Source organism: Bos grunniens, chromosome 5 (assembly GCF_055505025.1).
Source record: "Bos grunniens cultivar Pamir isolate PY7600 chromosome 5, Bosgru_T2T1.0, whole genome shotgun sequence".
Classification (NCBI taxonomy): domain Eukaryota; kingdom Metazoa; phylum Chordata; class Mammalia; order Artiodactyla; family Bovidae; genus Bos; species Bos grunniens.
This window is the reverse complement of record NC_141169.1, coordinates 108,371,896-108,389,039: the sequence shown is the minus strand read 5'-3', so window position 1 is coordinate 108,389,039 and position 17,144 is coordinate 108,371,896. Positions and strand designations below refer to the sequence as shown.

The following is a 17,144-nucleotide window of genomic DNA, read 5'->3' as shown; positions in this document are numbered from 1 at the left end:
ATCTTTTAACTGGACCTTGCAACAACATCCCACCTTCTCTCCCTGCCACCAGCTTTCTTCCTCCTCAGTCTATCTATAAACCAGGCTCAACCCAGCAGCTGAGGTCCCTTTAAAGCATTCTCTGCTCAAAACCATCCACCAGCTCCCAGTTTTTCTCAAAGTAAAAGCCAGACTCTTCACAACAGGTTCCAAGGCTCCATCAGTGTTTCTCATCAAGCAACGCTGGCATTGTGGGCAGGGAAACTCTTCCTGGTGGGGACGGTCCTGAGCAGTAGAGGATGTTAGCCATAGCCCTTGCTCATTAAATGCCAGCAAAGGATCCCCTCCTACCCCTGCCAGCCATTGTGACAACTAAAATGTCCCTACGCACTTCCAAACACTGCCTGGTGGGTCTGGAAATCCCAGGAGAGACTCTCTTACAAGGTTTGCTGCAGCCCTGCATGCCCCCCACTCCTGCAACTGCCACCCCTCCAAGGGCGCTGACTCCCCTCAGACCACTCTCCTTGTGCTCCATCAGCCCCCCGCCTCCCTTGCTCCCTTGCCACTGTGAACCCTGCCAGGAGCCCTCCTCCTCCAGACCACACAGAACCCCTTCTCCAGGGCATACTCAGGCACTATCCTAGCTCCCAGCCTTCCCAGGGCACCCCTTCTGAAATGGCAAACCTTTTTATTCCCAGGCCTCCTTGCTCTCTTTCTCCCCAGAGCACTTATCCCATCAAACATATGTTTTAATTCTTAACCTTGTTTATTTATTTATTTTTTTTGTCTCTAAGCTTCATGAAGTGATGTGGGGTATTTTGCTCGCTGCTACATCCGAGTACCTGGCACACAGCAGACAATCAATAAATATTTGTTAAGTGAAAGAAAGAATGCAGATGCCATAGACATTTACTTACAGAGAGAAGAAAATAAGCACTTTTAAGCCACAGGAATAAAGAATTAATTTCACCCTCAGCAAGGACTGGAGTGTGTTCAGCCTGGAGTGGCAAGTAGGGGAAGAGATGATGAAAAGCTCAGTTTATTTCTCAGTTCAGGAAGACTTCCTGGAGAAGGTGGGCTGTAGAGCTCACTCTCAGCTCATTTCGAACCAGATTATAACATCCTGGCAGCTTCCCCAACACTGATGAGTGCAGACAACACAGGGAGCCCAGCTGGAAGAGCAGTGGAGTGTTTTCAGGTAGGGAAGCCCACTTCCTGAATCTATTTCTATCACAATTTACCAGTGTCTGTAGGAAGCTCCACCAGCAGGTTCCCCCACTGGAGGGCCAAGTTCAAATAGAGCCCCTGGATAATGCCTGCCTACCTGCACACGACCCATCCCCACCCTCAGAAAAGCCCACCCAAATGATTACACAGAGGCAGGCTGCCCAGAGCTTGCCTTCCGCACGCCCAGTGAACGAAAAGAAAGGACGCAGATTCACAGTCACACAATAGAATACTTTATAGCTACTGAAAAGAATGAGACAGCTCTTTTTATACTGAATACGGAAGCCTCACCCAGATAGATTATTAGGGGGGAAGAATGCAAGATGCAGAAGTGTACAGTATACTACCATTGGTACAAAATGAAATATATACACATCTAAACAAATATATATACATATAAATGTATGAGTGCTCAGTTGTGTCCGACTTTCTGCAGGCCCCATGGACTACAGCCCCCCAGGCTCCTCTGCCCATGGAATTTTCCAGGCAAGGATACTGGAGTGGGTTGCCATTTCCTCCTCCAGGGGATCTTCCCAACCCAGGGATCAAATCCACGCCTTCTGTGTCTCCTGCATTGGAAGTTGGATTCTTTACCACTAACGCCATCTGGGAAGCCTATACACACACACACACACACACACACACACACACACACACACACACACTATCCCTGGAAGGATATACAAGAAATTGCTAACAGTAGCTTCTGGGAACAGGGGCTGGGGGTGAGTGGGTGTAAAATAGAGGTGAGGAAACACTTTTCACTGTAAATTCTTGCATCTTTCAAGTTTTGTACTATGTCGATGTTTTGATACTACCTATTTAAAAAGAGTAAATTCAACTTTAAAAAGAACACAACAGATTGACAAAATGAAAGCCAAACATGAAAAGTTCAGCATGTAGGGTTTTAAAATGAAAGCCACATGCAGAAGGACAGGGGGCCAGAGCAGAAGGACAGACTGCTTCCTGAAGAACAGAGAATGAGCTTCTCTAACAGTGGCTTCTCCATCTACGGCCCGGGGCTGAGAAAGCCAGTGAGTTCCTAGGTGCCATGCAGAGCCAGGGAGCAAGCGGAACCTGCACGGTTGGGGCAGGGCTGAGGGAAGGACTCCGCTTCCCCAGCTGGCCGGCCACATCTGACTCCTGAGCCACAGGGTTCATTGCGGCTCCAATGTTCTAGGAGCCAGACTGAGGGGACCGAGCCACCCACAGACCCGCCTGGAGCAGAAATTACAGGTCTCCGTACGCTTGTCTAAAAGCAAAGGAGGCAGCTGGAGAGAGTGGTCAGGAAGGCCAAGGAGAATTGACTGCCTTCAAATACTTGAGCGGCTGTCAGAGAATGAGGAGATCTGTTCTAAGCCCTCTGGAAGACTCCACCTTCCAAAAACACTTTTCGGCCCAGTTCTTGCCAGAGGGGGCCCCAGATAATACCTATCCTTGAGGCCCCACTGGGCCAGGTGCCCAGGTTGCTGGGTGCTTTATTGACATCGACTCTAAATTCACGGTGGTCCTGGGGGTTTCACTGTTCCTACTCCTACTTTAGAGACAAGAAAACCGAGGCTGTCACTGCTGAGGGGTCACATCAGTACGTGATGGAGTCAGGGCTCAAACCGGAGGCCACAGTCTGAACCACTACAGTCATCACAGGTTGGGCCAGAACTCAAAGGTCGTGTGATTCTGCTGCTGTTCAGTCGCTCAGTCGTGTCCAACTCTTCCCAACCCCAAGGACTGCAGCACCCCGGGCTCCCCTGTCCTTCACTATCTCTCAGAGTTTGCTCAAAGTCATGTCCATTGAGTTGGTGATGCCATCCAACCATCTCACCCTCTGGCGCCCCCTTCTCCTCCTGCCCTCCATCTTTCCCAGCATCAGGGTCTTTTCCAATGAGTTGGCTCTTCACATCAGGTGGCCAAAATATTGGAGCTTCAGCTTCAGCATCACTTCTTCCAGTGAATATTCAGGGTTGATTTCCTTTAGGTTGATCTAGCAAGCTAAGGCAGGGCTGGGATCCTCTGCCAAAGTGACTTGGGTACAAGGAAGGCTAGTGAGGTGGATGCTGAGTAGAACTGGACATCCCTGACACCTCCCTGATCCCCGATCCTCTTCGCTGCCCCTGCGGCTTCTCCCAGAAAGGCAATGGCCCTTTCCACAGTCCCGGCTGAGACATCCAGCTTGGACCGTACGCACCCTAGGGCAGCGCCCCTTCCCCCGCCCCTCACCAGAACCCGTCTCCAGCCCCCCGGAGGAGGGCAGCGGGTCGGGTCTGGGGAGGGCCCGCTGCCGGAAGCCCCAGCTGAGAGGAGAGGCGGGGGCTGGGATGCTCCCAGACACCGTGGGCGGGCGGCGCGCCAGTCGGGGTGGGGGTTGGGGGAACGGGGTGCGCTGCCGGGGAGCAGCCGACCCGCGAGATGCGCCCCTCCCCACCCTGCAGGGCCAGGCGCGCAGGTGGGGGCAGCGGCCACGCTCCCCGGGCGCGTGACTCAGCAGCCGCCTCGCCAGGCGGGGCGCGGGGCACACAGCTTCCCGACGCGTGGGCGGTTCCGAGGGGGCCGCCCCGTCGCCCCCGCGGGAAGCGCCGAGGGGCTTGTGAGCCGGGACGTTCCTCAGCGGCCGCTCGCCAAGCCGCCCACGCAGCCCCGAGCCGGCCCGGCGCGCCCGCCTCGGAGCCCACGGGACGCGCCGCCTGCGAAAGGGCTTCCCCAAGCTCCGAGCGCTCCCCTCCGGCTGCTCCGGGGTTTACGCTTCAGTGTCCGAGGGGCGGGAGCCTGCAAATCCTGAGAATCTGGAGCGGGAAGACCCCGCGGAATGCAACCCGCCCTCCCTGACCTGCGGGCCCTGGCCTCCCTGCACGGGGCCCCAGGGTCTGTCTCCTTGGTTTCTCGCAAAAAAAAAAAAACACCAGCGGATTCAGAGCTCCCTTCTTGAGGCTCTTAGCATTTGGAAGTCAGTTTTCTCATCCAAGGTAAGTTGGTCCTGTTGCAGCGACCTCTGAACGGCTCAGCTTTGCCCCAGCCTCGGTGACCGGTAGGCAGAGAGGGACCCAGAGGTGGGCAAAGACCGATTGTCCCCACTGGGCAGAGAGGACACCAAGGCCCACTGAAGGGAGGGGGGTGGATTTGCAGCAGTTCACCCTTGGGGTCAGTGAGGGTGGGCACAGCGATCAGGACCCCGGAGTCCTGGCTTCTGGGTTCAGTCGAGCTGCTCCAAGAAACTGTCCTCTACCCACCCCTTCCACTGCTGCCTCAGGGTGCCTTCACGTGCCTCTGGAATTCCCTTTGGCCCTCTCCCACGGGTCCTTAGGAGTTGAGTAGCTCCAAGAATATCCAGGATGCCCAGCAAGCCGGTTTGGAAGCACCCGGGCATCTCTGTTCCTAAAGACCAGTCTGTGCACCGGAAACGTTAGACACAGCCAGGAGATTCCCAATTGCTCTGCTGAGTTTTTGTTGCTGTTTTAAATAATCATTGTGTTGAAGTGATGTGTTGAATGAAAATCATGGTAGATTGGAATCATTTATCACGGAGGAAATTGTGGAATTCCCTTGCCTCTCCGCTGGGATGGGGAGTGCATTCCTGATTGGAAACAGGGAGGCAGCTGATTTGACCTGCTGCACCCAAACTTGGAGAGGTCATGGGCGCCAGGCCCTGGCCACAGCTGGGCCAGTTCAGAGCAGATCTCTGCGGTTTGGCCAGCATCTTGCTGCTGCCAGCACCTGAGCGTCCAAACACAGCACCTCTGCAGAGTCCCAAATACCTTGCCCCTGTTCCGCCCACCTCCTTCTTCCCGGAGCTCACAGCCTCCAGAGGCCAAATCTCCTCCATGCTCCAGGCAAAGTGAGGGGGAGAAAGTGGAGGTACTGTAGACTTGCCCCATTGGGGGACCAGGAGGAGAGCTGGCTGGGCAGCAGAGAGAAGCAAGCACTCAGAGAAAGAAGGAAGCCAGAGTCGGGACAGCGTGCGCAGTCTGGGCGATGAGAAGGCAGCGAGGAGGCCTGTGCTGTGGGGTGGAGCCATCACCCCCTCCTCCAGCCTGGAGTCAGGAACGAACCCACCCTCGCACAGACGCACCTTCTCCGTCCCCCAAATGCAGCCACGCCAGACTCACACCCACTCTCCCTCCCGGCAGCGTCCTAGCGGCTCCCTGACCATAGCTCACACCACTGCCTGGTGGAGAAATGAGAGAGGCCTGGAGCCTGGCTGCTGCTTCCCATGGCTGCTCCCAGGCCAGGCGGTGACCCCAGAATCCAACCCTTTCTCCTTTGTCTGTTTTCTACCTGGTGACACGGCAGCAAATCAGGTTTCCTTTCCCTCCCATCCTCTTAGACCTGTTTTCCATTTCTAGTTGAGCCTGCTGATGGGCTGTGTGCATGTGCAGAGAGAGAGAGAGAGAGAGAGAGTATATGTGTGTGTGTGTGTGTGTGTGTGTGTGTTGGAACACTCCAAGGCTTTCTTATGCTTCATTCTTCCTAAAGCTTCCCAGGCTGAGGACTGGATTGCTCAGAGGCTTGGGTCAAAGGAGGAGGGGGCTCTCCATCCTCACGGGTAGAATTGGGGTGGGATGTACGCTCCCCAGTTGGCCTTCAGACCTGAGCCTCTGATCCAGCGTTTCCCAGGTGCTCAGCTGGGGAAACTGTGCCCATGAGTGTGGGCACCGCCCACCCCCTCATGGACCTCCCTCTAGCTGAGACTTTCTTCAGCCCTGACTCCGTATCCCCTCCCTCCACTCAAGGATGGATGAGGCTGCCTGTGCCCTACGCACTGAGAGCTTATTCCTTCTCGTGTTGTTCATCACACACTGCTACGTATTGAGCTGGCCTCCATCCCCCACCCTTCTCAAGCTCATGTAACACCCACCTACTGCCTGCCAACATCCCCCCACCATGACAGACCCCATTAGAGTTGTGTGAGAGTTTTGCCATCTAACATATTATTTTAAGGGTCTAGAAAGGATCAAAATTGCTTAACCAAGCACCAGGATGCTCCTTAGATTCCTGCCTTGTGAATTTTACACATGGGGCTCATTGGGGAAGTATTCCTTCTCCAGCGCAGATAATTTCAAGAATAGCCAGTGTGGGAGTGAGTGCCCCGGGTCCCTCCCCTTTGCTTGCCAGGCAGTGCTAATTCCTTGCAAAATACAGTGGATGTGAAGACCACTCAGGCTTCATCAGCCTCCCCTGTGAGCCCTTCAACACCTTCTGAGCCTCCTGCCCCAACTGTTAGACATCTCTTCCCTTGTCAAGCTTGTCCTCAGACACTGTTCAGATAAACTCCCATGCTTTCAGAGCCAAACGTGTTGTTTTTCTCCTGTCCTAGGAGAATTTGCATTTTAACAAGGGGGATAACCCGAAGTCCCCAAAGGAGTCTGTAATTGTGGAATTGCTGGCCTAGGCAAGATGTTCTGGAAGGCAGAGAGACCTCCCTGGGTGCCCTACACCCCTGTAACTGGAGGTAAGTTTGGCCCTGCACACCCACGGGGCAGCGCTGACTGGTTCTCTCAGCCCCTCACTGCACACTGACAAGAGCGCTGGATGAAGAGCGTGGAGAAGCTGAGTTGTAAACCTAGTTCGGCCACTAATCAGTTTGGAAGCACCAGCCCCTTCTCTCTCAAGCCATGGTTTTCTCATTTACCAAATGAGAAGTTCAGTGCAAATGACCTTCCAGAACCTTTTCAGCTCTGACATTCCCCTGACATTCGGAGGGTCTGGGGGACCCTGGTACAGCTCCCAAGGCGGTCCAGCCCCTGGGGCTGTAGACACCTTCCTGGTCGGGGCAGGGGTGGGGTGCTTCTCTGGGCAGGACTTCCACTGGCCTGCAGGCCTCCTGTCCACAGCAGTCCGCCCCCTGCTGGGGAGGGAAGGTAGTGCTCCGCACAGCCCCCGCCTGGCAGTTACATAACCCTCCCAATGGGATGTTCTAAACAGCAACAGCACAGCAGCCTTTGCCCTGCCCTGCCCTGCCCGGTGCTCCCCCCTCCCGCCCCACCCCCCCCCACACGCCTTTGCCTGTGATGGCCTCACAGCCACAACTACCTTTCCATTTGTTTTCTTGCTGCTGTTGTTCAGCTGCTAAGCCGTATCTGACTCTTTGTGACCCCATGGACTGCAGCACACCAGTCTTCCCTTGTTTTTTTCTAGAAGGTATTTATTCTAAGAGAGTCCTTGCAAGATGAAACTCCTTTAGCCTCTGGGCTTGACCAGAATGAAGCAGAGTCCTCCCCCAGCCACCCTGACCGCCCAGCTTCGGCCAAAACGCCACGTCGGGTCAGGCCTCCCACTTTTCTCAGCCCTGCTCTGTCTCCCTTTCTGACTGCAGAGTCCTGCGAAGAGTGGGTCTGCCTTCTCCCTTCCCTTCCCAGAATGGGAGAATTTGGAGAAATGGATTTAGCTTTCATTCCAGTGAACGGGAGGCATTCTCCTGGTTCAGACTCCATCCCCCACCCTCCCCTGTTGTCCTTGACAAGGTCACATACGAGATGACACTGTGGTTTCCCCATTTAGAAGACGGATGAGGTCATTATCACCACTGTGGGGTGTTGGGTGGCGACTCGGGTCCCCTCAGTGTCCATAAGAAAAGTGCAAGCAATCTGAAAATGCAGCTGAAGAAATTCAGGTTGGGCTTAAGGAAGCAGTTCCCAGCTATTGAGTTGTGAGACCTCCTCACAGCTCACTAAGGGACGACGGGTTTGTCCTGCCCAGCTGCATTTCGAGGCAGGCTCCCATTCACATATCTGGTGCACACTGTCCAGAGGTTGAGTGGTGGTTGAAGAAAGGTCACACATAGAAATGTGGCCTGGAACACTTCCTGAAGGAATCCTCAACCTGGATTCTCCTCGATAGCTATGGTCTCACTCTGGATGAAACTTGGGTCCTGGTTTCTTTATCTGTAGAAATATTACAGTGTATTGAGCACTTACTACGTGCCCAGAACAGCTTAAAATGTATATAATCTAATTTAAAATTTTTTACAACAACCTTTTAAAGTAGATATTATTCCTTATTTCATAAAAAAAAAAAACAAGGCTCAAAAAAGGTATAAGGGAACTCTACTCAGTGCTCTCGTGACCTAAATGGGAACCCAGAAAAGGGGATGTATGTTTACATGTAGCTGATTCACTTTGCTGTACAGCAGAAACTAACACAACATTGTAAAGCAACTATCCTCCAATAACAGTTGAAAAAATAAATGTAAGGCATTCCAGCTGGTAGCTGGTGGAGCAGGATTCATACCCGGTATGCCTGCCTGCAAAGCCCAGGTTCTGAACCACCTGGATCTTGAAAACTCCCAGGTGGCTCAGCGGTAAAAAAAATCTACCTGCCAACACAGGAGACGCAGATTCGATCCCTGGGTTGGGAAGATCCCCTGGAGGAGGAAATGGCAACCCAGTCCAGTATTCTTGCCTGCAGAATCCCCTGGACAGAGGAGCCTGGCAGGCTGCAGTCCATAGGGTCGCAAAGAGACATGACTGAGCGACTGAACAACAGCAACGTGGTTTCCTTAAGTTCCTTTTAGCCTGAATAACCTAGTTTCTCCCTCCCGCTACTCCTCCTCTTACTCGACTGTTAATGCCCTTGCTGCCTGAAGTGGACAGGACCCTCCATTCCTGTGTGAACACAAGAAGCCCTTTGCAACTTGTGTAGGAACCCACACTTCATGCTTCTCACGAAGCAGAGGAGGAAGGTGCTGCAGCGGCCTCAGCCTCAGAAGTCCCACCACATGGCCTTGCGTTTGGGGGTCTGCCAGGTGCAAGGAGCACATCCCCAGGACCTGTTCCTAAGATACCCCTTGCTAAACCGCTGCCACCCTGGGTCCTCTGAGAGTTCTTGCAGGCCCCAGTGGAAAACGTTTAGGGTCTGCAACAGGGCCGTCTGTGTCTAAAATTCCTTATGTGGGGTTTAAGTCCAAGATCCAGGCCTCTTTCCAGACCGCAGTCCAGCTGATTGTCTGGCTCTCCCTGATTTTTCATGTCACCCTCCCCCCAGACCTGACCCATCTGCCTTGTTTCACAAGTGACCTCTGAAACTCGGGCCGCATAGATATTTGCTGAATCAGCAGGACCAACTGCTGCTCCTCTCACTGGATTTCGGGCCAAGAGGAAGATGTGCCAGGATGGCCTTGAGAGGGCCTCTGCTGTTGGCCGTGTGGTTCTGAGAAGGGCTGGGGAAGGAAGGAGGTGGCGGTGGAGCAGGCACGCAGGTGACTTTTCTCTGGAGTCCGGTTGTTTTGGGCTGAGAGTGAGGAAGGAGCAGTGGCCCGGGCCCTCAGAGCGGCAGGGGACGGCAGAGCGCCCCGAGTGTCTGCCCGTGCCAGCTTCTGGGTGGGCAGAAGATGCCCAAGCCCTCCCCCTCTCAGCGAGCCTTCACTCAGGCCCCTTTTCCAGCTGGCCAGCCTGGTGTCGTCCCCTCCTTATTGAAATGGGCAAGAGGAGGACAGGGAGGCTGGGGAACAAGGGCATAGTGTGACTTCCTCAGCTAGCAGGGGTTTTAGCCACTGGGAAGAAAGGACCAGTACTGAGTTCTTCCTACGTTGATGGGTTTAGCCTTGGGGGGTGAGGGGGGTGATGGGGGAGGGGCTGTAGGTCAGAGGGGAATGGTAAGTGCGTGCATCACAGACATTTCCTTGGATTGACTCCTCCCAGCTCTGTCCCCACCCAGCTGTCCCTGCCTCTCACTGTTCTTCACGTAAACCCTTGGCGGCAACCTCAGAAACCTCTCTGGGCTGTGGATATGCTGTGTACACTCTCCTTTTTACCCCATTCTGTTCTGATAGAGGCAGGCTCTGGGCACCTGCAGTCCACTTAACACTTACCAAGACGTTTGTAAACCCGTGTCTCGAGTGCATTGAGCACGGATGGTCTGTGTCTTTTCTGTCTTTTCGCAGCAGAGAGTGCAGGATTTTGAACGGATACAATAGAGTTGACTGACAGACCTTCACACACTCTTAAGAGCTCCCATGAGGGGCTCTTCTTGGAGATCTGCCACCTCCGGGCAGACAACCTTGATTCAGTAGGAGCACAGATGCCTGCTCCAATCAGGGTCTCAGACAACAGGCTAGAAGTCACTTCCAGTAGTCTTCCTGCCATCCCCTGACTCTGGGGAGCACAAGACCATGGTGCTCAGATGACCCAAGATTTAGTTTATGCTTAGGATGGGAGCAGAGAGGAGGAGACATGTCTACACAGCTTACATGGAAGCAAAGGATGGAAGGAAGAAAATACGGGGAGTGGGTGTGTTTGAGGGGAGGGATGAAAGGGGGAAGACAGAACATATAAAAAAGACAAAGGAGGAAGAAGAGAGGACAGGAGCTCACAAGACATTCAGAGTTCTCGGCCCCATGGAGATGGGGAGCTCCAGGGTAGGAGCTGAATTTGAATTATAATGAGAGAATCTTAGCCTGCCTCCAGTAATCCTCTGCCCATGGACGTGAGGACTTGGGCAAGCCCTGGGATCCACTGGCTCTAAACACATGGCTGGGTGGACAGATGGACACATGCTCAAGCAGAGAAGCTGTGGCCACACTGCAGCCTGGAGCTTCAGGCTGGGTCATATGCTTCCATTGCGAGTAAGGGACTTTGCTGGGTCAGGCTGAAGCTCTGGCTCCAGCCAGGAAAGGGATAATCAATTCTGTAGAGGCTGTGAGCCTTGATTGAAAAAATAAAGAGGAGGAAGCTAGATTGCTGCTTTCATTAAAAGGCAAAAGCAGTGGGGGCTGGAGCTTAGCAAGAGCCAGGAAGCAGCAGAGAAAGAATGTTAACCCCTTGGGTGTCATTCTTCGCGATGTCTTTACACTCACCCGTTCCCACATTGTTGCTTCCTTGACCTGACCTCCAAGGCCACCAGCTTCGCAGCTCCCTTAGCTGGAGGAGGGAGAGGCTGGGCGGCATATTAATGGAGATCTGATGACAATTAAACGATCTATTATTTCTCAGCCCCAGGGTCCCCAGGGCTCCCGCCTCTCCTGGATTCGGGGAGGAAGATGAGTTCTGGGGATAAGAGATAAGCTGTGCGGTGAGATCACAAGCCTCACAGTGCCTGGTAACCCTCACCCCTGCCTCAGCAACCTCACCAGGGCTGCATTCTCACCCTACTGAGGCCAGAAAAGGGGAAGGAAGAAACGAAAAAGGATTTCAGCAAAATTATGAAGGAGAGACCCCTCTGCCGGCTCTTCTTCCTACGTCAGCATGCCCAGTAGGGAACTGATTCAGCAGGGAGATTCCCAGGAGAGGCCCCAGGAAAAGGCTGCTGGCTCGGCTCTCTCTCCCCCAGTCTCATCCGGTCCATGGAGTGCTGCCCATATCTAACCCAACAGCACTGAGAGGTTGGGTAGAAAAGGACAGACATGCAAAACGGGGGTCGTGGGTGGAGAGCAGGATGGGGCCAAACTTGTAGTCAGCAAAGACGATTCCTTCCTGAGGTTCTGCGGGGGAAACTTGGGCTGAAGTTAAGCAGAAAAGTGGGGAGACACGGGGATCCAAAAGGCATTAGTCTGTCTGGATGCCCAAGATTTCCCATCCAAGTGGGGAGGGAGCTGAGGGAGGAGGTGAGGCATTTGTTTCTGAGCTCTCTAAGTCTCTGGGTGTCTAGGCTTGAGGAGCAGGGTGGGGTGAGCTGGCAGATCTGAAGAAAGGAAGGGGTTGCTGGCAGTGTTAACCTCTTGGTACCTGGCACAACTTCCTGAAAGATTTCCAACAACTTCCACTCTCTTCCACCATTTCAATTACTTATTTTTGTCCTGCTCCCTTGGGAAGGAAAAGCAGGACAAGGGAGGGGGGAAGATGAGGACCTGATGGTTTCTCTCCAGTTGTGACATGTGAGGCTGGATAGGAATCCAGATGATACCTAAAACCCCTGGGTTCCCAGCAAGAGCCCCTGGGCCAGAGAGTTTGGGCTCTTTAAGCTGCTTTGGGGGCCACAGCAAAGTCCTTATTCAGGAGAAATGAGCTTTCCTCCACCCTTCTTGCCCACACAGTCCCCGAAGGGATGCAGAGAAAGTGGGAATGTGGTGGAAAAGGAGGAGGACATTGAGGAGCGTGAAGAGAGGAACCACGATTCCCTGGGAGCTGTGGCTGCCCTAGGAAATGGAATAGAATAATTCCCCCCCTATTTGGGGTGGGGGGAAACACATGGCATTTTGGATTTTTTTTTTGTTTCAGATTTTTTTTTCACCTTTTGCTGAGCCATGGGCAGTAAGGGAAAACTGCCTTTCTGCTTTTTCTGCCAAATAAGGAAAGAAAACCGTGCCACTGAAGGGAGAGCAATGGACCATTGAGGGAGCTTAGAAAAAAAGCCGCATCTTCTTGGGGTTTGAATCAAACGCTGTGGAGTCATCCTGGATCTTCCCCTCTTAAGAGCCCAAGATTTTGGTCACGTCTACCATGTGTCCTGACCCAACTTGTCTAACTCTGCAGTAGATACGAGGAAAAAATGAACCTACATCAAATCTTCACAAGTATCTGTAGATTAAAGCATGCCAAGGCTGCTGAAGATGACTCTTGGTTCTTCTCCTTTCCCACCCCCAACTTCCTTACCATCCCCATTGTCAGGGTCAGGTGCTGACTAGCTTCTGATTTCCCGTGAGCTGTTCTTCCATCACCTGTCTCCTCAGAGAAAGGAAGCTGACATGGTCACAGCCTTCCCAACACAGAGGAGAGAATATTCCAGTCTTCTCTTCTTCCCATATCCCTAGTTCATGGACATTGGATGTAAAGAAAAAGAACTTGAAGTTCTAGAGTTTCTCATTAGGAGCTAATAAGCATATTTCTCTCTGGACCTAACATGAGATTCCACTTATCACCAAATAACCAAGGGGAAACAAGATTTGCAGTCACCAGCCATAACAGGAATTACATCCAAATGCCAACTCCGTTTGCCAACTGTCTCATCATTATTCCCTTTCCACGATTGCTAACACTTTGCATAGAAATCCTCCTTGAGTCAGAGGGTAGAGCTGTAACCAGACAGACCTGACACTGAAAAGGGATTCTCTGTAGGCTTGATGGGTTGTTACCTGGCACCCCTCTAGATTTGTGGGGATTCAGAAGAAAGAGGGTCCACTCAGGTCAGAGCAGAGTAAGCTTCCCCAAACAAGCCACTCCTGGCTTTTGACTCCCACTGCATCGGTTAAAGAGCTAGCTTGTTCCCTGGGAGATGCTTTCTCCCACCCTCCTCTTCCTCTGTATCCAGCCCCCCTTCCTTCTCACATCATCCTGCCTCTCAGCCTTATGTTCTGCCTCCCAAATCCCCTCAGACCCCAGTTCTACTCTTCCTGGACCCTGTCCTTTTTAAAGCTCTTAACATGTCTTTTTTTTCATATCTCCCTCTCCATTCAAATAATTTTACTACCCAAACTCCCATCCAGATTTTCCCTAACTTAAAAAGATTCTTCAACTGTTCTCTTTTCTTCAGTTTAATCTTCCTCCCTAACTTCGCCCCCAGTCTTGTCCCCTTTGAAATCTGCCAGTTTTCAATAACCCTAATCACTTAACCCCCATGTCTTTCCTCCTCTGACCCCTTTTGCTCCAACATCCCCCAGACCCCCTCGAACACTGGTGTCATTCCCTCCTTCCCCCCAAATCTCCTTGACATACTGCTGCCCCTAAGCATCTTCTCACCCCTCCACTTCACACTGCCCTAGTCCTCCAGACTCGGGTGCATCTGATTACCCCCTCGTCCCCCACTCACGTCCGTTAGCTTCCCTCCCTCCCACAACGGTTCCCATGCCTTCTTCCCCACTCACTCGGGTCTCCTGCTCAGGACGCCCTTGCCGAGGGCGGCGGGGGATTTGTGCTGAAGGAGGGTTCCAGCAGCAGCGCAACAACTCGGGGGACGCTCCTTCTCCTTGTCGGCCACGGCCCCGGGCGCCACCGGGTGCTGGTGGGGCGACTGGGGCGCGTGAGCCCTGCCGCTGGGGCCCGGCTGGGGCTGAGCCAGGAGCTGTCCGTGGTGCTGAAGCGGGGGCTGCTCGGGCGCGGGCTGTGGCGCGGCGGGAGGCAGCTGTCCGTGGTCCTGGAGCTGCTCCTGGGCCCCGGCGGTGGCCGGCGACGGGGGCACGAGCCCGGGCGGAGGCTGGGCTTGCAGCAGCTGCTGGTGCTCCCACAGGCTGCGGTTCTCGGCGCTCAGCTCGTCCAGCCGCCGCTCCAGCTCGTCGATGCGCTGGCGCTGGGTGTGGATGAGGCTCTGCTGGTTCTGCACGATGGCCGTGAGCTCCTTGAGGTAGAGCACGGCGCGCACCGGGTTCTCCAGCAGGCTCTCCATGCCGCCCGCCGCCGCCTGCGCCCTGCCTGCGCCTCGGCGGGCGGCGGGGAGCGCGAGGGCGCGCACGAGCCCAGCAGCCCCGGCGGTCCGCTCGCCTCCCTCCCGCCGCCGGCGCCGCGTCACCGCCACACCGACATTCACACACGCACAGGGGGCGGGACCGCGGCGCCCGGGCCCACCTTCCCCCTCCCATCCTCCCCCTCCCACCCCCTCCAGGCTTCGTGAGGAGTCTCGGCTTCCTGCAGGGCTGTCAGGGGCGGAGAGAGGCGAATGAGAGAGCGGGTAGAGGCTCAGGATAAACGGAGGGGGCCCGGGATGGATGACATGAATCTGGCAAGAAGGCATAGCCGGCGAGGTGGAAGTGAGGTGGGACCGGGAGGAGAACAGAAGCAGACAAGGAAAGAGGAAGCAGAAAGGGAGAGGATGGCGAAAAGAGACAGAAATGTACGAGAAAGAGGAAGTCTGACAGGTCACTCGTTCTTTTTCCTGTGTCCAGTCATCCCAGGGGGTGAGGGTCCATTTTAAAGACCTTCCGAGCAGAGGCCACCCTTGCCTCTTGTGTACTCGGCAATCTTGTATTCTGCTGGGGGAATCCCCTGGAACAGGAGGGTCATGGGACACTGAGAGACCCCAGACAACATCTGGTCCTACTTCTTCAGCCAAGGGGAAACTTAGGCTAGGAAGGCTGTTTGTTTATGCTTGATTTTCTCTGGGAATGAGACCTCAGGACAGTTTTAGCCATTCTAATAGGAACATGAACTAAATAAACCAGACCCTCTGTGTCATGGACTAAAGAGCTTCCAGAAGCTTCTTAAAGAGATCATTCTGTTTGAAAAAACATCTATGAAATGCATACTGCACAGAACACTGTGCTGGGTGGTGGTAAGATAAGGGTGACTAGGATGGAATCTTTGGCTTCTTGAAGCTTATGATTAAGTAGGTGAAACAGGTAATAAATATTCCATTTCAATATTCAGTGGTGGTTGTAAGTGATAAGATGGAGATTGCCCCGAGTGCTCTAGGAGCCCAATGGCTTGGGGATTTGAGTATGCTCCTTGGGGGGAATAACACTTGAAGTGGGAAAGATTTTCCAGAAAGGGAAAACAGCATTAGCAAAAGCTCAGAGACAGGAATCAGTGTGGACTGAGTCACTCAATAATTTCTACAATAAATTTACATAAAACACACACTAAGTGCTAAGTAACATACTAGGAACTATACAGGCTAGCCGTAGCGTAGATCACAAGTTATCATTTCTGTATTCAAGAGGATTGCAACCTAGTAGAGTAGATATGGCATGCACATGAACAACTAGAATATAAATCAAAGTTTCTGTAAGAGGCCTTTAAGCCAAGTGCCATAGGAGTTCAGGGGAGTGAGAAATTGTGTTTAACTATGGTGATCTGATAAGGAGGAGGTGTTATTCAAGCTGGGCCCTGAAGAATGGGAAGTGTGTCATCAAATAGACAGAACAGGGGAAGGTCATGTCAGGCATGAAGATACGTCAGGCAGCAAGAAAAGACTAAGGAATGGAAATACAGCACCTCTGTTCAATCCAGTTTGGCAGGAAATGACCCTTTCCTCTGGGCTAGGAGTGCTCTTAGCATATTTGTTGGACTGTTGCATTTTCCACACAGGTGGCCCACCAGCCTCCCTGTCTACCTGCTGTTCCCCCAGGGTGGGTATATCTGTTGATACCAGGTATCCAGTGAGCTGGGTCAGCCACACCCATCTGGTGCCAGACTTAGATGACCTGGGGAGGATCTGTGCTCTGCAAATATATTGGTTTCTCTGCACTTGGGTTTTTATTTTGCTTTCTTCCCATTTATTTTCCTAGCAGATTTCCTTTTGTAAAGAATAAGTGCAGAAAGCTTATCCACAGCTGAGCCAGCAGTTGTGAGAGCAGAGCACCCAGGAGGGTGACCAGTATTTCCACTGAAGAATGGAGATTAGAGGGTGGGATGAGAGCGCACACAATGCAAATGCTTTTCTTCTGAATTTTCTCTGCTTGCCTAGTTGATTTGTTGTCGAAACAAGAGTTGGCTGTTCATAGACACCAATACTATGTCTGTAAGTGAAATAGTCTGCAGCATAATTATCTATGGCGGTCCCTATTAGTTCTGCTGTGTTGGAATCACTTGGAGTGGAGCCCAAATGTTTTTATCTTTTAACTTTTTTCCTTTGATTAAAAAAAAATTATTGAGTTACAACTCATGTAATAGTATGCACCCACTTCATGTGCACAGTTCAATGAATTTTGACAAAAATTTATACTGTGTAATCAAAATTTCCATCACTGCAAAAAATGGGGTTATTACCTCATGCCCCTTTGCAGTCAATTGCTGTCATCCTCATCCCCAATCAACCACTGATCTGCTTTCTGTCAAGAGAGATTAGTTTTGCCTATTCTAGAATTTCACATAAATGGCAATCACAGCGAATATATTCTTTTGTCTTTTCTTTTTGCACAGCATCATTCTTTTGAGGTTCATCTGTTATAGGTATCAATATTTTGTTCCCTTTTATTTCTGAGTAGTCTTCTATGATATGGACACACTATAATTTATCTACTCGCTTATTAATGGATGGACATTTGGTTGTTTCTTGCTTTTGATTATCTTAAATAAAGCTGTTGTGATCATTAATGGACAGTTATTTATGCAGACATGTTTTCATATGTTTCATATTTTATG

At 52.4% G+C, this 17,144-nt stretch overlaps 1 protein-coding gene and 1 long non-coding RNA gene across 8 annotated transcripts in view; one reads left to right on the top strand and one right to left on the bottom strand.

Moving 5' to 3' along the window:
• IQSEC3 (IQ motif and Sec7 domain ArfGEF 3) overlaps positions 1-14,580 on the bottom strand; it is a 92,449-nt gene extending 77,869 nt beyond the window's left edge. For 6 of the 7 annotated variants that reach the window (XM_086402442.1, XM_086402443.1, XM_086402444.1 and 3 more), the window contains exon 1: positions 13,934-14,580. In XM_086402442.1, coding sequence (XP_086258568.1) covers positions 13,934-14,451 — 518 coding nt within the window. In that variant the 5' untranslated portion in view covers positions 14,452-14,580. The remainder of the gene's footprint in view (positions 1-13,933) is intronic. The other variant, XM_086402449.1, reaches the window with a different exon arrangement.
• On the top strand, positions 3,778-13,060 carry LOC147372971 (uncharacterized). Its single transcript, XR_015164415.1, has 3 exons — positions 3,778-4,166; positions 6,515-6,649; positions 12,351-13,060. It is a non-coding gene; the product is annotated as an uncharacterized LOC147372971 (long non-coding RNA).
• Positions 14,581-17,144: the final 2,564 nt, after the last annotated feature.